A 21,774-nucleotide genomic window follows, 5' to 3' on the forward strand; every position below is an offset into this window, starting at 1 on the left:
GAACACATATACAACGATAAAAAAATAATATATAAAACCTTTTTTTTACCCACTTTAACATCATTGTCAAAATCAAGACTACTCGCCCAATCTGGTACAATTATGTCTTCATTTACTATGTGTGAATTTTGCAGACTGACCCGTGATAAATAAACCAAACTTAACCTGCTCATTGATATCAAATATTAATACTTTTCTTTATGAACTGAACTATTTGAAATCCAGTTTGAGTGCAAAAAAATTCCTGATGGCTATAATCTAAAAACTTTTTTCATATACTACATGCTAATTGGACTTCCTTGAAGGGGATTATCACAGCCTTGCATGTGTTAATGATCAACTTTTGTTTTTTATGTCTTTTCTTTCAAGATCTTCATAAAATTGATGCATACAAGATGTTCTAGACCAAAAATGCCATAAATACCAATGAAAATGCAATACACAACAAAATCATTTTTTGCAATATTTTTTTTATATCAGACCTGCTCTTTAACATCAAATATTGATTACTTTTTAGGAATTTAACCCCTTCAATTCAAGATAAAGAACTGATGCTTGTCTCTTATAGAACCCAAACCAACAAAATATTTTCATAAACTACATGCAGTTTGGATTTCCTTGAAGAGGATTATCACAGCCTTGAGTATGATCATAATAAGCAACAACTTTGATTATTATGCACTGCCAAATATGGTAAAATGGCTGACATTTGGTGATGAATGGGAAAATCTGCAAATTTATAGCAATGACCCCAAATGAAAGCCCAATACCATAAATGCTTAGCACCGCCTAATTTTTTTATGATTTTGAAGCTTAATTTTTTAAACTTAGAGATGTTTCTCATGACTGAAATTTGGACTGGTAGTTCATAGCATAGTAGCCTGTCATACAACAAGTCTAAAATACAGATTTATCATCACTTTACAGGGACTTTAAAATTTTAAAAATCATTGTTAATTGGCATCTTTTATATGAAAATTAAAAGGATTTTTTTTAATTGAAAATTAACAGTTCCTCTCAATGTGGTTTTAAGAGTGGCCCTAAGCGCCATTATAGCAAAGTATACAGCATCCCCAGGTTTAATTAGACCAGCATGTGTTCATCAAACTGTTGTTGCAAACACCTAATAAGTCAAACACAAAATTAAATCCTTTTTTTTTCAGTTTTGGGTTTTTGCTAAAAAGATGAAGAGACTTTCAAGTATGAATTAAAGTTAAATATCCAGGCAATTTTACTGCACACTAGTTTAAGATCAGTCTAAACAGAACACGTGAGCATAATTAAGAAAAACCGTAAAATCTTAAATATAAAAAAACACTTTATTTAAAAAATAACAACTGAACCAAATAAAGCTGGTGTTAAACTGTACAGCGAAGGGCAAAGATATAAATATCATCAGAAGATTTGGTTTTAAATTGAACTTCTTTTCCCACAATGCCTCATGTTTCTTGTTTTCTTTTTACTAAAGAAGCCAGGCTCCATGTTATCAGACTGAAAGAGACGTTTTAAAACAAAGATCAGAACAGTTTTCTGAGTGGAGGCAGAAAAGAAAACGCCCTTGGAACTGAAAATAAAAAAACACTAAACAAATAAAAATCAAACATGCACACTTTAGAAGGACAGTTTCACATTCTTTTAGTCTGAACACATGAATTATATGTTTAAACTGACATGTGAGGATATGAAACCATCCATGAGGGCGATCAGCCTCTCTACAATCATTCAGTATTTATAGCACCTTTCCCTGCAGACGCCAAACATCTGCCACACATAAAAACACATTCAACTCTGAATTTAGTTTATGTTCAAGAGTCAATGAGGGTTCAACTCAATTACAATCCCAGTCAACTCTATTCTTTTTAACAGGCTGATTTTTTTTGTCAATGTCTTTAGTTCAAAGTTTGAATGGTTGTATTTCTTTAAAGAAACATTATGTCAACACTGGTGTATCTGTGATTACAGCAGTCTTCTCATGACAGGTTTACTTTAACCCTGGGCCAACAGTTTGCCTGCAGAGCCATACCCTTCACCATTAATACAGACCCTTGAACATTCCTGCTCTATAAAATCACAATCAGCTGTAGGAACATAAAATAATTTGGACTGTCTTGAATGTGAAACAAAAACCCGATTTACATTCTTGTTTGAGCTGTTGGAGTGTAGTGTGGGCTGAAAATATCAAACCAAATATTTAATTTTTAAATTTCCCGTCAGTTAAACAACTGTGAGTTTGTCTTAGTTGCTAAAAAAAATAAACGTTTCCTGTAACATGGGGTTAAAAATCAGACCTATTTCATTAAAAACATATTAAAACCTTTGTGAGGGAAAACTTTCAGCCCTGAAATCCAACATGGAGAGAAGAAGAGACCTCTGCTGGACCGCAGACGTCAACAGATGGATTACGAATATCTGGATTCAGATAAACCCATGATGTCATCATGCCGTAGAGAGCTCCACCCCGCTGTCACAGACCCCGCTGTCAATCTGAACGTCCACCTTCAGGTCCTGAACACAAGCGCTCAGAGCCCCAGTTGCCACATGGTTATCATGGCAGCCCAGCGCCTCCTCAAGGATACTCAGTGCTCTGCACTCCCCAACTGACCTCAGACCAGCCAGAAGGTCGCTGACGGTCCCACCTGAGACCTGCAGGAGAAAATAACAAAAAATCCTGTTAGAGTCCTCGGCCCATCATTGGCCCCCAGTGTTAGAAAATGTGTATGTTTCTGTTTCTGAACCTCGTAGCTGTCCAGCAGTGTTTTCGCAGGGGACGGGCTCAGTCTGAAGGCTGTGTTCAGGATCCCCAGACCCAGACTGTGAGCCAGATTCTCCCAGCATCCTTCACTCTCCAGAGAGCGACACACTTCCTGTCTCACCTCCATGTCCAGACTCGACAAGTCGCCTACACACAAGCAACAATAATATACTTTATTATAGAGATGCAAGATCAACCATACTGTCTGAACTTTTTACTGTTCCATTCAAATCTTTTAGTCATGTGACCAGAGTAGAGGCCTGGTGGTGGGCTGGAAGAGGACATTCTGCACTGATATGAAGTAATGTGCCTTAAAGTTCCATGGGTAAGAAAATGTGAATACCACAGGGCTAACTTCAAAGAACAACACCATCTTTATAAATTCTATAAAAAACTTCAAATGATGACTTCATCTTTGTAAATTCTATTTAAAACTTCAAAGGATGACATCTTCTTTGTAAAGTCTAATAAAAACTTCAAAGGATGACATCATCTTTATAAAGTTTGTTAAAAAGTTCAGTGACATCATATTTATAAAGTCAATTAAAAACTTCGAAGGATGGTATCATCTTTGTAAAGTCAATGAAAAACTTCAAAGGATGACATCATCTTTGTAAAGTCAATTTAAAACTTCAAAGGATGACATCATATATTTAAAGCCAATTAAAAACTTCAAAGGATGACATCATCTTTGTAAAGTCTCATTAAAAACTTCAAAGGATGACATCATCTTTGTAAACCCTATTAAAAACTTCAAAGGATGACATCATCTTTTAAAGTCTATTAAAAAATTCAAAGGATAACGTCATCTTTGTAAAGTCTTTTAAAAACTTCCAAGCGTAACATCATCTTTATAAACTTTGTTAAAAAGTTCAGTGACAACATATTTATAAAGTCAATTGAACACTTCAAAGGATGACATCATCTTTGTAAAGTCCAATAAAAATTCAAAGGATGACATCATCTTTATAAAGTTTGTTAAAAAGTTCAGTGACATCATATTTATAAAGTCAATTAAAAACTTTGAAGGATGACATCATCTTTGTACAGTCAATTTAAAACTTCAAAGGATGACATCATATTTGTAAAGTCAATTTAAAACTTCAAAGGATGACACTGATGATGATTGACATGATTTCTGTTTACTACCAGAATCCCAGACCACCTCAGCTAACAGGGGGGTGTTTAATGTATGCCAGTACTCATTGCATCTACACAACAAATCCAGTAAAGACATCCCAGACCACCCCTGTATTCAGGCAATGAATGTTATTCTAACTGTGTGGCAGTAAGACAGAAATGACCCCTGCATAGAGAGAGCTTTATTATATAAACATGTAACTCACTTTGAGTAGGGCTGAAGTCTCTCTGAGGAGTTTTTGGTTTGTACTCTTTCCCATTCAGCAGCTCCAACACCTACAAACACACCAAAAACATCCCATCGCAGGTTTTTATTTTACTCAGTACATTTTTATGATGTTAATATGTTGTTTTAGTTCAACTGAAACCAGACACCAATGAACAAACCAACCACACTAATTCTATCGACAGACTGCAGGTCGTTTCAACAGACCCAAAGTGAGGTGTTAGAGGGTCAGAGATTCAGAGAATCTTTAATTTGAAATGAGAAATCCAAAATCAGGAAACGTGCTATTTCCAAGCAGTTGAGATTAATTTGGAGTAAAAAAGAAAAGCAAGTTTTCATTTGCTGTTTCTTGTTTTGTGTTTGCTGTTTCTCTTTATTCATTCTTCAGAAGAAATTAATAAATGAAAAAGGTTTTATAAATGTCTTTGTGTTCTAATCAAAAGAGGATGATCAAAGAACAGAACACTCGTGATGTAGCATTCTTTTTTTCCCCAACACCTGCAGCAGGAAAAGAAAAAAGAATGTTACATCCCCAAAGTTCAGTGCTTTCTTTGATCTTTCTTCTTTCTTTTTAGGTCAAAAGACAACAAAAACAAAGATTAACAACCATTTTTCAATTCTAGAGAAAATAAAAAATTATAATTGAAAAACAGTTCAGTTTATGGTTTTCTGTTTTTTGATTCCTAATATAAAATGAACTGCCTGAAAGGCTGAAGGGTGTGGTTTTCCACATTTTGTTCCCTTTTTTAAAACTATAATTAAGAAATAATTTGTTTCTTGATTTTGGATTTCTCATTTAAATCAAAAATCCATTGGCTGTGAAACACACTGACCTAGGACACCTGAAGAGTAAAAAACCTCCTCCAGGCAGCATGTGGATCGGTTTCTCACTGGTCTTTTTCTCTTCAGACTGAAGTTTGAATGAGACTTTCATTTTAAACCAATCAAGACTGATCTAAACCTAGAAACTCTGCAGCGTCAGTCCATGATGGCGCTGTACCTGCGTGTTGGCAGCCATGTTGAGGGGAGTCGTTCCTGGGATGTAGCCTTCATCTTCCTCCTCCTCATCCCTCTCCTCATCACAGCAGTCATTGTCTCTGAAGAACAATGGCTCAAAGTTCTCTCTGTGAGGGTCGGCACCTAAAAGAGATGAAAATGTTGGCGTAAACTCTGGCATTGTTAAAGATATAGTGAGAATATTTCTGTTATCTAAATCCTCTAAATCTCCATAACTTCCCTTCCTTCCAGTGTTTATGCTAAGCTAACTGCATCCATTTTTCTGCTCTCTGCTAAATATGAGGACCAGAGGATCCTGGTCTCACCTGCAGCCATGAGGAGAGCTGTTAGTTTGACAGAGCTCCGCCCCGCTGCGATGTGGAGGGGGGTGGAGCCGTTAAAGGTGCAGCTGTCCACCTTGGCGTTACCCTGAAGATAAAAACACATTAGATCATCACTGTTCAAGAAAGTTGCATCCATGCTGTGCTCTTATTGGTCCACATCTGACCTCCAGCAGCAGGCATCCGGCCAAAGACACGTTGTCTGCCTCGGTGGCGAGGTGGAGGGCGGTCCGTCCACAGCTGCGTTCCTGAGCTTCCACGTTAGCCCCGCCTTCCAGGAGCTCCCTGAGAGAAGACAGCTGATTGGACAGAATGGCCAGGTGGATGGCACACAGACCTGTAACCATGGAAACAGAGCTTCATCAGACGCTGGTTTTGTGTATGAGGGCGTGTCTAGCATGTGCGTTTGTGTACCCGCTGTGTTGGCGTGCTCCAGCAGCCCTCTCAGCTCTCGTTGTTGCAGTAAAAAACGGACCATCCCTCCGCCCTCCAGCTGGGACGCCAGGTGGAGAACCGTGTTGCCATGACGATCTGTAAGCGTAGGGTCGGCGCCGGCCAATAGCAGCGCTTCCACCGTCTCCCTCTGCTGGGTGATCACGGCCAGGTGCAAAGGAGTCTGGGATACATGGAGGCAGAGAGGTCAGCCTGAACTCATTGTTGACTTATTTTCTTTAAACAATAACTATCGAACACAAACATCTGTTTGCTTTATTTCTTCATTTTTTATCAGTATCTGAAAATGTCCATTTATTGAAGACTAAAACTAAACTTTAAAATATGAGTAAACTCATTTTTTTAAGTCATAATAATACACTTATTTGCTCTATCTGATGGGACACACCCTTGCCTACGGGATGCGATTTGCTCCCTGCGTTCTGTCTTCATAGAAATAACATCCTTGTTGCTAAAAGCCTGAAAAACCTCACTGAAGGAGTTTTTCTTCTAAATAAACCACAAAAGAAACTGACTGTTGAGGTTTAGTACCTGGTAAAGATGGTTCCTCATGTTGAGCACCTCCTCGCCCGGCAGAGCAGAGACGACTTGGGCCAGACTCTTCAGCGCCTCCTGCTGGCTGTGGAGAACTGCTAGATGGAGCCCACTAGGGGAGAAATACAGAAACACAATCAGAGATTTGAAGGATGTAAAAACATTAAAGATACAACTTTAAATAACCTCTTAGTGCTACATAAAGACTCAAAGTTTAAAATATGTGTCTGATGTTTACTGACGTGTCTCCATCCTCGTCCTGGGCATCCATCAGGGGGCGCTGTGGAGCCAGGAGGTACGCTGAATCTCCAGTAACTGAGTACTGAAAGAGAGCCTGCAGCTGTCTGCTGGTCTCCTCAAACAGACGCTTTTCTGAAACAAACATATTTAAAATAAACGTTTTCAAACAGAAATTATACTGCATTCCACATTATTATGCAAATGACACTTTTCTCTTATTTTCCTTAATATTAATGCAAATGACATAATATTTTTCAAGTCATCAGCCGTTAGAGCATAATTTAAATTTTTTTGAAAAAACTTCTTAATGATAACCATTATTTAAAGAATGAAAACATGGGATTTTCATGAAAAATTAAGCATGATCATCGTACTGTGAAGAAATTTGTGGCCGATCCAGAGCACAGATGGGTTCATGCAGATAAAGGCATAATGAGGAAAGTTTCTGACGGACAAATTCATGGGATTAAGAGAGCAGCGGATAAAATGCAATTACAAAGCAGCAAACAGGTATTTGAAGCTGCTGGTGCTTCTGGAGTTCCACCAACCCCAAGGTGGAGGATCCTCCAGAGGCTTGCAGTCATGCATAAAAATACTATTCAGCCCCCCCCAACCAATGCTCAAAAGCCAGAAATACATGAAGACTCATTTTCAAACTGTCTTGTTTACTGATGAGTGCTGTGCAACCCTGGATTGTCCAGATGGAGGAGTAGTGGATGGTTGGTGAATGGCCACAATGTCCCAACAAGGCTGTGATGTCAGCAAGGAGGGGGCGGAGTCATGTTCTGGGCTGGATTCATGAGGAGAGAGCTGGTAGGCCCCTTTAGGGTCCCTGAAGGTGTGAAAATGACCTCGGCAAAGTATCTAGAGTTTCTGACTGACCACTTTCTTCCATGGTACAAAAAGAAGAACCATGCCTTCTTAGAAAAATTTTCTTCATGCATGACAATGCACCATCTCAAAGAACAGCTCTGTCATTGGCTGCTATGGGCATAAAAGAAGAGAAACTCATGGTGTGGCCCCCATCCTCCCCTGACCTTTAACCCTATTGAGAACCTCTGGAGCATCCTCAAGCTAAAGATCTATGAGGGTGGGAGGCAGTTCACATTAAAACAGCAGCTCTGGGAGGATATTCTGACATCCTGCAAAGAAATTCAAGCAGAAACTCTCCAAAAACTCACAAGTTCAATGGATGCAAGAATAGTGAAGGTGATATCAGAGAAGGGCTCCTATGTTAACATGGAACTTGGCCTGTTCAGATGTTTTTGATTGAAATAGCTTTGATTTCAGTAAATATGACCTCCTAATGCTGCAGAGTCAACAAATGACCATTTTCAGTTCTTTACAACCAATAAAATGTTCTAAAACTCTCTCGTACTTAATAATGTGGAACAGTGGATTTTGAGGTTTTTATTTTAAAAAAATTACAGTTATCATTAGGAAGTTGGTTCAAAAACATTTGAACTATGCTCTAACGGCTGATGACTTGAAAAATATTCTGACGGTCATTTGCATTAATATTAAGGGACAATAAGAGAAAAATGTCATTTGCATAATAATGTGGAACGCGGTGCAAATTCATCTTATATAAATGAAAATCTTATATTCTTGAAAGTTTATCTTTTCCTTAATCGTCATTTTCTGAAGACAGGTTCTTTGAACATTCCCTTTTAACAGACAAAATTTAATACAAATTTAGACAGCATCACCAGAGATAAACATTTGAGTTATATTTATATTTGAAGTTTATTATCGAGTCCTACAGCTCTTAAACTCTTAGAGCACACTGAGGCCATTTTTGGTCCTTGTTTGTTTGGCTTTCTTATTTTTTCCACTGTGTTAATAATAAAAACATGAATTTTGGAGAGGTTTTTTTTTTTTTAATAGAGTTTAAAAATTTTAAAATCAGAACTTGGGGTCAATAATGATCTCTGTCGACTTTTTCTACCCACACAGGCTGTTGGTGACCAAAAATGTCCAATTGAAACCCATTAAAACCACAATTTTTGATCCTCCAGCCATCACAGTAAAAAAAAACAAAAAACAAAAAAACAAAAATTTATGACATTAGGCTTTTTGTCTGGAGTCATTGCTTCAAATTCACATTTTTTCCTGTTTGTCAATAAATGTCAGCCTTTTGACCATAATTGGCACGAGGGGAAATTGTGTGTTTTTACTGGTTTCCTATTGGGGTGCTATTACAACAATTTAATACATTTCAAAATAAAAAAATGCTCTTTATGAACATATTCAAGGCTGTGATATTGACCCTTAAAAATCAAATTTGCATGTAGTATATTAAAAATATTTCAGTTTTTGTGTGTTTTGGATTACATAGGCTACACCAGGGGTCTGCACTTAAACTGCTATTTAAAGGGTTACATTTCTAGAAATTAATCAGCATTTGATATATGTGATCAGGGTGATCCTGAATAGAAAATAATGCAAAAAAAACACTTTTATTTGTATTGTTATTTCTGTGTGGTGTCCGTTTTTGGTCACAAACAGCCTCAGTGTAACTAAGTTTTATCTGCAGGTTAAATATATAAAGACTGTGGATCTGATTGTCTACCTCTTTCTGGCTCCGGCTCCTCACTGGCCCCTCCCTCTTCCATCCTCTCCCTGACCTCTGGGCTGTCTGTTTGGGTCGAAAGTCTTAGCATCGCCCCCGACCCTGAGTCATTGTCGGGATCGCTGTCGTCACCGCTGTCGTCCGCTGCTTCGCCCTGAGAGACTGAAAAAAAACCAACATGGTTTTATACTGAGTAACTATGTTAATCCTAGTTAACCTGGTACAGGTTTATTTCACGATAACTGGGGTCTTTTGGGGTGTTTAAGTTGATTTATTAGTTTATAAGGCAGAACCAATTCTACTTCTTGCAGCATCTACGGTGAATATAATAGATAGTGGTGCATTAACAATATCCACAGCCATGTTTGTAATGTTTATCTCTGACTCAGGGCTGTCAAAGGATCAAGGATTTCTCCCCTTTCAAAATAAAAGCACAAGGTGTCATATTTTTAACAAGGAAAAACTGAAATGGACAGGGCAGAGTTAAACATTAAATAGTGTTTACGCAATGTTACTTGCATGTTATTCCCTATTTTCTCTTCCTGTCTGACTCTATCCATAAATCTATAAAAATACATCTTAACAAAACCACATCTAAAGAAACTCACCACTCCCGCCGTGTTTCATGCCTCCTCCTCCTCCTCCCAGACCACCTGAGTAACCTGTAGAGTAACCTCCTCCTCCTCCCCCTCCTCCATAGGTGTTGTAGGTGTTGAAGCCTTGAAAGTAACCTGGTGGACGAATCAAACACACCCACAACCCCAGCTGTTACTGGCTCATGTCAGACGGCGTCAAGTTTTTGTTTTCCAGGTTTTTTCAGGCCTGTGCTGACTTTACCTCCTCCTCCGGCAGAGCCTGGTCCTCCTCCTGCGGCAGGTCCTCCTCCTCCTCCTCGGTACAGACTTCCTCCTCCGTGCCCGCTGAAGTCCTGGAAGTTCGGTAACGTCTTCTGTCTCTTCCTCTGCACCTCCTCCTTATCTGCACATGAAAACAGACAAATCAGAAGAAAATGGACGTGGAGAAACTCACAGGTTTGTTTCCTCTCAGCACAGCAGCGTGCTTGATGATCTAACAGCTGGTTTGTACCTAAAAGAGTCAGTAGAGGGCAGTGTTCACGTGCACTCTCACTCAAGCTCTCCTGTATATATCAACCCCCTCTGACCCAGCAGGATCATTTTTCTATTTTCTAAGAATTTTCATGGAAATCCCAGGGAATTTGTTGGGGTCTTTGGGGGAATTTTACAATGTCTTTATGGAATTCTGGGAAATGTATGCAAGTTTTTGGGAATGTAATGAGGCATTCTGGGGGGTATTTGCTTTAACTTTTTCAGGAAGTTAAATGTTATTTTCAGGATTTTGGATTTTGGAATGGAAAATGCCCAAGATTTCCAGAATTTTTAATAGGAAATTGTGTTAATGTTTGGTCTGAACACGTCCTTGTGGTCCAGCTGTGCACATTTGTGATCATCATTTTTGGTCTTAACTACTTCCTGTTCAAAGACGAGTCTGAGCTTTCATACTAATCCAGTCCTCCTGATGCTACATAAGAGGGAGAAACTAAAAAGACAGATAGATAAATACTTTATTAATCCTGAGTGAAATTCAAGAATGAAAAAAAAGAATTAAAACATGCATTCAGAACAAAAGCTCAGCTCTCAGACCCCACTCCTGAGTCCTAACCACGAACGCTTCCACAGAGCTGAACAGTGCAGACAAGCTAGCGCTGCTGGACATGGTGCTATTACTGTCCTGGACCATCAGGAAGCAAAAGACCCCAACTAACCAGCCTCAAAGCTTCCTGACCCCCTATGTGGGGGAAGCTTCTAGACCTACCTATGATCTGTGGGTGGTAGGTGAAGGGTTTGGGCTCGCTGGTCTCGTTGTCGGACTTCCTCTTGAGCTGGACGAACACTGACGTTGGTTTCTGAAGGTTCTGGTCTCGGTACTTTGGAGTCTTGAATACGATGGCGAACTGGTGACAAACAACACATAAATGTTACATCTACTGACCCGGCAGTTTTAATACAATCCCAGTTTGAAAAAAGTTAGGTCGCTGTGTAAAATGTAAACAAAAATAATGATTTTCAAATCTCACAAACCCATATTTGATTCACAATAGAACATAAGCAAAATAAGATACCGATACTTTACTATTTTATAAAAATATTAGCTCATTTTGAATTTGATGGGAGCAACACATCTCAAAAAAAGTAGGGACAGGGCAACAAAAGGCTGTAAAAGTAAGTGGTGCTAATGCAAAACAGCTAGAGGAGCATTTTACAACTAATTAGGTTAATCACCAACAGGTCAGTAGCTAGTCTGTGTATAAAAGGAGCATTTTAGAGAGGCAGAGTCTCTCATCATACTGACCTGTCTGTGAACATCTGTAGGGGAGAAATCTCCCAAAGCCTCCCAGGTCAACCCAGACTCATCTTCTTCATAAAAGCGAACCTGGATGTCGTCTGGAACAACAGCAGAGAGCATAAACAGCTAATCATCTCAGATACATTATATAAATCAGACGAGAGAGGTTTATTTCTCTTTCCTTCTCTGGGGATGATTGTAGTATGTTTAGTCACAGAGTTTGTTGTTGGGTTAACCTCAGTTATAACCACTGTGAGCTTTACAAAAACAAGAATCAAACCAAAACACACAGAGAAGAAGAAAGAGGCAACAAAAGCAGCAGGACTTAAAATAATCATCTCTTCCTCCTCTGGGATTTACATATGGAAGGGGAACTCCCTGAAGTTGGACTTCCTCCAGCAGAACAAAGCTCCAAAAACTGCTCTGACCAGGAAAATTCCATATGCGAGAAGGATTCACTTCACTGCACTCAGACAGATCTCAGAATACTCCTGTAGTTTCAGAGAGTGTGAAAGAGAGGCTAGTGATAAAGGTATTAAATCATAATGTCCTGAAATTACATTTTTAGGTGAAATGGGGAAAACTGTGAACAGTGGTGAACCTTCCCAGGAGTGGCCGACCAAAATGATTCCATTACCGCAAGGACAACTCATCCAGGATGCCCCAGAAGAACCCAGAACAACATCTAAAGACCTGCAGGCCTCACTGACTCAGTTAAGGTCAGAGGTCATGATTCAACAATCAGAAAGAGACTGGGCAACAATGGTATCATGGGAGAGTTCCAAGGCCAAAACCACTGCTGAGCAAAAAGAACACAAAGGCTCGTCTCACGTTTGACTAAAAACATCCTGATGATCCCCAAGACTTCTGGGAGAATATTCTGAGGACTGAGCAGACAGAAGAGGAACTTTCTGGAACCCTGACCCTTGGTCCTCTACAGCTCCACCCACTTTTACTAAAGTTACCAACTATGGCGACTATTTGGTAAAAATGGAGGGAAAAAGCTTCAACATGGAGCATTACTTCATCTGCCTTTGATGATATCATCCTTTGAAGCATTTTATGTTTTTTAAAAGAAAGACATCATCTTCAAAGGATGACATCATCTTCAAAGGATGACATTATCTTCAAAGGATGACATCATCTTCAAGGGATGACATTCCATCCTTGCCTTTTGCACACAGACCAGTCTAGACCACCAGTAGTCAATCCAGTCAAACCAGTACCCCACAGATTTATTATCTAAACGCCACATCAGCTCGGTCTTTGAAAGCATGTCCACGCCAACATGAGGGAGAAAAGCTGTTCAGACCAGCAGTCAAACATGGTGGTAGTAGTGTGATGGTCTGGACCAGGACCTGGACCACTAGAACCATGAATTCTACCCTCTAGCAGAAAACCCTGAAGGAGAATGTCCGGCCATCAGTTCATGACCTCAGTCTCACGCACACTTGGGTCATGGAGCAAGACTATGATCCCAAACACACCAGCAAGTCCACCTCTGAATGGACTAAAAACTAAAGGAAGGTTCTGGAGTGGTCTAGTTAAAGTCTGGACTTAAATATGATTGAGATGCTGTGACATGGCCTTAAACAGGCCATTCATGCAGGAAAACCCTCCAGTGTGGCTGTTTTTAGTGTAATTTTATTTTTTGTGCTTATATTGAATCTGATTCATTAACTTATCGTGCCGTTACGTAACATGCATGTATTGTTCTGTCCTTTTTATGTGTTTTGTATTGTTTTGTTTTGTTTTTGTTCTTTTTTGTTCTCTGGACCCAGAGTCTATAATAAAGTTTTTGAATTGAATTGAATAAACAGAACACACACTCCTGCATAATGTCCACAAAGTGTCCAGCAGGTGGTGATATCAACTGAGGAATAAAACTACACTGATAAGGAGTTTCTTTCCCCTCTGACGTCTGTGGGACATTCTGACTGAAGAAAACTGCGAAATTTTCACCCGATAAGAAAATATTTCACATTTTTAGAGGAGAAGGTATGGTGATGTGATGAAACCATGACTGAGGTGAAAGGTCGAGTCTCTAGCTCACATGTGGAAGTGACAGTCTCTCCTAGATTTCAGTCATAGGACTGGTATCATTAAACCTCCTCTAAATGTTCCAGTGGTACATTCTGTCACTGCCACACCAACATTTACTTATATAAACTCTCCCCAAAATTCAGTGAAAATGACAGATCATTTCTCCAAATATCAAAACAAATTCACTGAAATTTCCATTGAAATTACTGAAAGTTTCAAAGGTCCCTTGCGCCAAATTGCCACTAAAATTCCCAAAAATTTAAATTGTTTTAATTCCCATGAAAATATCAAAATATTGTAAAGCAAATTTCACAAAAAAATAAAAATAAAATATTGAAAATTCCTCACTAAGACCAAGAGAGTGGACCACATCACTCCAGTACAGAGGTCTCTACACTGGCTCCCTGTCTCTCAGAGAATAGACTTTAAGATCCTCCTGTTAGCTTATAAAGCACTGAATGGTTTAGGCCCAAAATACATCAGAGACCTTCTAGTCCAGTATGAACCATCCAGACCACTCAGGTCGTCTGGTGCAGGTCTGCTCTGTGTCCCTAGAGTCAGAACCAAACATGGAGAATCAGCGTTCAGTTACTATGCTCCTTATATCTGGAACAAACTCCCAGAAAACATCAGGTCTGCTGAGAGTTTGAGTTCTTTTAAATCAAGGTTGAAGACTCACCTGTTCACTGCTGCCTTTGACCAACAACTTTATCACTTTTCAAATTTTCTATTTTCGCTCAAACTCAGCACTGTAACTTTTACTTTTATATGTGTGTTTTTATCTTTTTTGGGTTTTATGTGTTGTTTTTATCACCTTTTACGTTCTTCTTTTAAAGTGTTTTAAGTTAAGAGCTTGGAGCTCAGATAAGGATCTGGTATTGGCCAGAAAAATGAAACTGTCTGGGACAGAATTTGGTCTCCGGACTAAGGATGAGAGGAACCCAGGTTTTTATCTTTGGTGGATCTTATTTGCTGTTTTTTAATCTGATTGTTTTTTTCCTTTGTCAATTAATGTATTTTAATGTCCTGTGTGAAGCACTTTGAATTCCCTTGTTGCTGAAATGTGCTATACAAATAAACTTGCCTTGCCTTGCCTTGAAAATTCACAAATAAATTTCCCAAATTTTCATGAAAATACCTGAAAATTTAGAAGCAAGTTTCCCCAAAATTTAAGCTAAATTCCCCCAAAATTACAATACATTTCCTACATTGCCTAAACATTCCAATAACAATTCCCCATTAATTCCTGAAAATTTAAAAGCAAATTCCCTCCATAATTTATTATCAATTTTCCAAGAATGTATACAAACACTTCAAAAAATTCCATGAAGAGTACAGAAAATTCCCCCAAACATGTAAACAAATTCCCCAAAATTTTAAAGGATGCCCCCCAATTATATCAAAATCCCAATCAAATTTTCAAAAGTTGGACGGGGAAATTCCCATGGAAATACATAAAAAGTCTTGAAGCAAATTTCTCCCAAAAAATTCATATAAAATTCCCCAAAAAATAATAAAAATAAAGTTCCCAAATTTCCACAAAAATGCTGAAAAAAATTCTAAACACTTTTCTCCAACATCCAAATAGATCAATTTCCATTTAAATACCAAAAACAGTCAAAAATAAAACCCCCAAACTTCCACTGAAACTCTTCTAAACATACAAATATATCCACAGAATTTCCGTGAAAATACTTGAAAATTTTCAAACAAATTTCCCCAACTATTACAATTCCCTAAAATTTAAATTAAAAATCCTGAAAATGTACAGCAAATCCTCCCAAAATTTCCAGCAAATGTTAAAGGAAGCCAAACTGTAACGTCCTCATATGTAAATGCAGGATTTTAGAAGGTTAAGGTTTCTTCTTTAAGGTGTTCTTTGGTTTGTTTTTTACCTTTTTGGACTTTGTCACAGAGTAGGTAGACTTCCTCTCCACCACTCACACAGCCAGCTGTTCGATCCATCCTCACGATCTTCAGGTTGGACGCGTTTGGAGCCTCTGTCAGTAAAACATGGTCAGTTTAGACGCTGCAGACAGATTAGTTTCGTTTAAGTGGTTCTGAATTTCTGTTGCTCTTTACGTTTTTATCACAGAAGGACAGAGAATATTACCTTTTAATAGTTAAACTGGACAAATTTCTATTTTGTGATAAAATCTAAACCTTTCTTTACTTCAGAATTGATGGTGGACAGAAAAGCACATCATGCGTCTTTTTTCTTTTTAACTTAAAAGTAGAGAACTGCTTTATTCAGCAGACACATCTGAAGGAGTGACCTCATCAGAGTCAAACAGATGGCAAACATATTCTACTGATGTGTACATTCATATCTGATAAAACAAGGTAATAAGGCTCTCTGTTTAGCATTTCCCTGTCTATTTTGGCCGAGAGGCATGCAAGGCTGGCTGGAAAAATAGCTGAGTCCTCAGTTCTCTAGATTCTCTGAGCGTGGGACGTGCATATCGAGTGCATGAGACGGCGCTCTTTAGCCGGCAATGTGAATCTGAAGTGAAAGTAGAGCAGGATCTGCAGTCAGAGCGTCTGCAGAGGAAGCAGCAGCATACGGAAGCCAGCAGAGCGGGAAGAGGGAAATGAAACCCAGCGACCGAGCACAACTTCATGATGAGCATCAGCCAGAGAATTATAGTTGAAGAGGGAGTGATCAGAGCTCCGCCCAGAATAAAAACACAGGATAGAGTTCTGGGTCTTCTCAGTACACGAGGGAAGGTTTCTCTGAAACTAAGTGTCTGAAACTGTTCTGATCTAAAAAGCAGCAGTTTGATTCAGACTCTGCAAACTTTCTTCCCCCACTGTTGCAATAATGCACACACACCAACCTGGACCAGTCAGAGATCAGTGACTGCAGACTGTAATAAGTCGTCGTGTCACTGTTAGAACTCACTGCTGTCGTAGATCGGGTCAGACACGACGGGCTCGAGCCGTCGGGAGAAGCCGCCGTCACTGTCGGGGAGGAACGCCGTGAACATGAGGCGAACTACACTGAGGTCCATTTCTTTGGCCTGAACAGCCGCCGCCGAGCTGATCACACTGCGCTGGTGGTCTGAAGATGGGGGAGAGAGGGAAACAGAAAAGTTCTAGTTCTAAAACCTTTCTACTTTTCAAATCATGTCCAACCTTTCTAAACTCCCAGCTTTCCCTCAAAGACTCTACATTTTCTTTCAAAAATTTAGGAATAGGACACGATTGTCAAATATCCGAATAGTCTTTAAATTTTAAAATGTAGGCGTATACATGATTTTGGATAGTTGATATGGATAAAATCTTTAACAGGCTTTAGAAGAAGAAATCATCCTTTAAACATCCTAATCATCCTGTTTCATGAATTATCCTCATTTTGTAAAAGATATCTTCTTTCCAGCATGTTCTCCTTTTAGTCCAGCTCTATCCCAGGTCCACGGATACCTGGACCAGGTGTTCAGTTCTTACCTGTGAGCTCTCGTGGTCCTCGGACTTCCCCCTGCAGGGCGTCGATCTCAGGGTGGATGGAGACTCCACCGTTGTGTCCCATCCTGTAGGCCTCCATCATCCTCTCCTCCAGAGTCTTGGCTACGTTCTTCTTCGTCACATGGAGGATGCCGAGGTTAGGGAAACTACCGCACAACAAACAGACAGGTGAGTCATGTGACTGGTTTACTGGATTTACTGGACAGTATTCGGGAGTCCTGCAGACCTGATAGTTGAGTCTTTGGGCTGTAAGTCAGCCATACAGATCCCTTTATCACACTGTTTCCCCACCAGACTGTGAGCATGAAGCTGGGGGTGGGGGGTCAATGCCGTGACCAGCTGGACCACCACCCGGGCCGGACCTTGGTAGTTACTGATCTGAAAGACACCACAGACCACAGACTTCAAAATACAAGTTTAACTTCTGAAATCTGCAAACCTGCTTCAAAAATCTGCAGTACAACCTGAGACTTCTGGTTTTATAAGAAGGCTGAATCTTTAGAAATATTATAATTATGCACAAAATGTAAAACTTTTTTACGGGCAAAACAATCCTTGGATAACTTTATAGTGATTTCATAATCCCTTATTCATTGTTTGGGACAGTTAGCACTTAGCAGGTGTTGAGACCATTTTGTTGCTTTAATGGTCTTTTTTTGTTTGTTTGTTTTATTTTTTATTATTTTGAATGCATTAATGCTAAAAACATACAGTGCTTGACAAATGTATCAGACCACTTGTCATATTTGTCTCAGAGACCATCCAGCATCATGAAGTGCTTTAATGCGGACTCTTTCATTTTCAGTCAGCTCTCCACGTTTTACCATTTTGAACAGGAATGAGGGATTTCAAACTGAATTCACCCAAATTTGAGCCAGCTCACTGGGCTTCTCTGAGAAGTCAGAGATCATTAAGCATAACATTCAACCACTAAAAGTCATTTTTCTCTTCAGGAATGCAAGTAAATAACTATAATTTGGCATATAAATCAAGAAATAATAATGTGCTTTAATATTTTTTCAGTTGTTTTGTAAATCAGTGAATTTGAAATTTCATGGATAACAATAATAATTATGTTTTAGCATTAAAAATATAATTTGGGTTAAAGAGCTTCTACATATTGGTGTATTAACCATTGCAGAAACATAAATGATTTTGGTAATTACCAATGCTGTTAATTTAGGGCAGCTGTGGCATAAACCTTACTTTGGTTAGGGTTAGGGTGGTCTAATAAATTTGTTAAGCACTGTACATTTGGTAGAGTATAAGCTTTTTTTCAATAAAACTTTGAAATATTAACATCAGAACTTGTGACGGGTCAATAATAATATCTGTCAAATTTTTGTACCCACTCAGTCTGTTGGTGAGCAAAAATGTCCCATTGAACCCATTAAAACCACAATTTTAGATCCCCCAGCCATCACAGTAACAAAAACATGCATTTATGATAAGAGGCTTTCATTCTGGAGTCACTTATGCAAATTCACAATTTTTCCAGTTTGTCAACAAATGTCAGCCATTTGACCATATTTGGCATGAGGGGAAATTGCCCATTTTTTCCTGGTTTCCTATAGGGGCCCAATTACAGCAATTTATGAAAGACTTAAAATTAAAAAAAAAAAAAAAAAAAAAAAAAGAATATAAATCAAAGCTGTTGCTTATTATGAACATATTCAAGGCTATGAACATCCCCTTCAGGGAAATCCAATTTTTAATGTAGTCTATGAAAAATATTTCATTTTTTTGTATTCAGTTACATACTGCAAGAATTTTGCACTTAAACAGGCATTTCAAGTATTAAATTCCTAAAAATGAATCAATATTTGGTATTTTTAATCGAGTCTAGCCATGCTTAAAAAACTAAAGCAAAAAAGGGGATTTTTTTAATGTACTGTATTTTTACTACTATTAAACTATGGTATCCATTTTTAGTCACAAACACCCAGACTGTAACTATTTATTAAAGAAAAAAAAAAAACACCACAGAAAAATCTGACTTATTGCTCATTACTAACATATTCAAGGTTGTGATAATCTCCTTCAAGGAAATCCAATTTGCATGTAGGAAATGAAAAATCTATTTCATTTTTGTGTTTTTTTTACACCACAAACGTCAGGGCTTTTTGCACTTAAACTGGCACTTAAAGGGTTTAATTAAATGAATCAATATTTATTATTCATGATCAGGTCTGCTGTTGCTTTAAAAATAAATGCCAAAGACTTTGAAAATATGACTATATAGCATTTTTATTGCTATTTTTTTTTATTTTGAGACCACTTTTGGTCATAACAGCCTCAGTGTGACTTTCTTTTCAGCACCTAAGGGTGAAGGACGGTACATACAGTTGAAACCAGAAGTTTACATACACTATATAAAAAAAGGCACATAAACTTTTTTTCTCACCGTCTAACATTAAATTAGATTACACTTTTCCTGTTTTTGGTCAATTAGGATTACCAAAATTATTTCTATTTGCTAAATGCCGAAATAATGAGAGCGATAATTTTTTAGATATTTTTTTATTATTTTCTTGAGAGTCAGAAGTTTACATACATTTCATTAGTATTTGGTAGCATTGCCTTTAAACTGTATGACTTTGGTCAAATGTTTTGGATATGCTTCCACAAGCTTCTCACAATAGTTTGCAGGAATTTTGGCCCATTCCTCCAGGGAGAACTGGTGTAACTGAGCCAAGTTTGTAGGCTGCCTTGCTCGCACATGCCTTTTCAGCTCTGCCCATAAATTTTCAATGGGATTGAGATCAGGGCTTTGTGATGGCCACTCCAAAATATTGACTTTGTTATCCTTAAGCCACTTTGTAAACAGTTTGGCAGTATGCTTAGGGTCATTGTCCATTTGGAAAATCCATTTGAGCCCAAGCTTGAACTTCCTGGCTGATGTCTTGAGATGTTGCTTCAGTATTTCCACATAATTTTTTTTCCTCATGATGCCATCTATTTTGTGAAGTGCACCAGTCCCTCCTGCAGCAAAACAACCCCACAACATGATGCTGCCACCCCCATGTTTCACAGTTGGGATGGTGTTCTCAGGCTTTCAAGCTTCCCCCTTTTTTCTCCAAATGTAACGATGGTCATTATGGCCAAAAAGTTCAATTTTAGTTTCGTCAGACCACAGAACATGTCTCCAAAAATTAAGGTCTTTGTCCCTGTGTGCATTTGCAAACTGTAATCTGGCTTTTTTATGTTTCTTTTGGAGTAATGGCTTCTTCCTGGGAGAGTGGCCTTTCAGCCCATGTCGGTACAGGACTCGTTTGACTGTTGATAATGACACACTCTTACCAGCTTCAGCCAGCATCTTCACAAGGTCTTTTGCTTTCGTTCTTGGGTTGAGATGCACTTTTCGGACCAAAGCACGTTCATCTCTGGGACACAGAACCCGTCTCCTTCCTGAGCGGTATGATGGCTGGACATTCCCATGGTGTTTATACTTGCATTTAATTGTTTGAACAGATGAACGTAGCACCTTCAGGCATCTGGAAATTGCACCCAAGGATGAACCAGACTTATGCAAGTCCACAATTCTCTTCCTGATATCTTGGCTGATTTCTTTTGATTTTTCCCATGACATTACACAAAGAAGCAGTGTGTTTCAGGTGTGCCTTAAAATACATCCACAGGTGTGCCTCTAATTAACTCAAATGTTGTCAATAAACCTATCAGAGGCTTCCAAAGACATGACATCATCATCTGGGCTTTCCCAAATTGTTTAAAGGCATAGTAATCTTAGTGTATGTAAACTTCTGACTCTCAAGAAAATAATAAAAAAATGTCAAAAAAATTATCGCTCTCATTATTCTGGCATTTAGCAAATAGAAATAATTTTGGTAATCCTAATTGACCAAAAACAGGAAAAGTTTAATCTGATTTAATGTTAGACGGTGAGAAAAAAAAGTTTATGTGCCTTTTTATATAGTGTATGTAAACTTCTGGTTTCAACTGTAGTTTCCATTTGTCAATAAAAACTGAACCACTGAAAATCAACATGAGATCTACGGGGAGTTGTTTAAAATCACACATATTTGTCTTGAAGTGGAGCTGAAGTCATCAAACAGGAAGCTGCGTTTCATCAGATCAGAGAGGTTTGATTTCTCCACGGATGACTCACAGAGAAAACTCATTCGAAGCATTCGGTTGTTGATGTGGTTGAGAAAAACTTTCTCGTCCTGACACGGATGACTCATAGCTCCCCTCCAACGCAACAACGCCAAACATCAGAGACCTTTAGAGTCCGTGGTCGACCACGATTCGGCCGTCTACCGCTTCCTTTTCACCGCTCAAAGATAGAAAAATAATAACTTCAAGGCGTTAAATTCTTTATGACTGGCTCTAAAGTAGAGCTGTCACTGTTTCAGACCTCCAAATGATTCAAATAAAAATCAAACAATGCTCTCAATGATACCAAACCAACGCAACTGACACTGGCTAATTTCTTAATTTTAATTTTAATTTAAATAACTTTAATTTTCAAAAAATCCAGCACTCTGTGTTCACTGTACACAACATTTGAACATTTCCATAACGAAGCATTGGGAAATGTTTTCCATGACCTGTAGCCAATGCTGGCCATGAAGGGGGTAAGGGGAAAGCTTCCTGGGGTCCAGTCAAACCGGGGGCCCATGGAGGTGAG

General features: G+C 38.6%; 1 protein-coding gene across 1 annotated transcript in view; it reads right to left on the minus strand.

Annotated features, from left to right (window-relative positions):
- Window positions 1–1,298: 1,298 nt before the first annotated feature.
- Window positions 1,299–21,774, minus strand: part of nfkb1 (nuclear factor of kappa light polypeptide gene enhancer in B-cells 1) — a 43,415-nt gene continuing 22,939 nt past the window's right edge. Inside the window, exons 6-23 of the mRNA XM_041797788.1 lie at window positions 17,353–17,504; window positions 17,109–17,272; window positions 16,564–16,722; window positions 15,557–15,661; window positions 11,625–11,716; window positions 11,088–11,226; window positions 10,092–10,232; window positions 9,863–9,985; window positions 9,255–9,416; window positions 6,685–6,814; window positions 6,440–6,554; window positions 5,870–6,071; window positions 5,623–5,792; window positions 5,441–5,543; window positions 5,119–5,258; window positions 4,099–4,168; window positions 2,736–2,899; window positions 1,299–2,643 (exon numbers count right to left, since the gene is read on the minus strand). Of these exons, the coding sequence (XP_041653722.1) occupies window positions 2,437–2,643; window positions 2,736–2,899; window positions 4,099–4,168; window positions 5,119–5,258; window positions 5,441–5,543; window positions 5,623–5,792; window positions 5,870–6,071; window positions 6,440–6,554; window positions 6,685–6,814; window positions 9,255–9,416; window positions 9,863–9,985; window positions 10,092–10,232; window positions 11,088–11,226; window positions 11,625–11,716; window positions 15,557–15,661; window positions 16,564–16,722; window positions 17,109–17,272; window positions 17,353–17,504 (2,538 nt within the window). The 3' untranslated portion in view covers window positions 1,299–2,436. The remainder of the gene's footprint in view (window positions 2,644–2,735; window positions 2,900–4,098; window positions 4,169–5,118; window positions 5,259–5,440; window positions 5,544–5,622; window positions 5,793–5,869; window positions 6,072–6,439; window positions 6,555–6,684; window positions 6,815–9,254; window positions 9,417–9,862; window positions 9,986–10,091; window positions 10,233–11,087; window positions 11,227–11,624; window positions 11,717–15,556; window positions 15,662–16,563; window positions 16,723–17,108; window positions 17,273–17,352; window positions 17,505–21,774) is intronic.

Source organism: Cheilinus undulatus, linkage group 10, assembly GCF_018320785.1.
Source record: "Cheilinus undulatus linkage group 10, ASM1832078v1, whole genome shotgun sequence".
NCBI classification, from domain to species: Eukaryota; Metazoa; Chordata; class Actinopteri; order Labriformes; family Labridae; genus Cheilinus; species Cheilinus undulatus.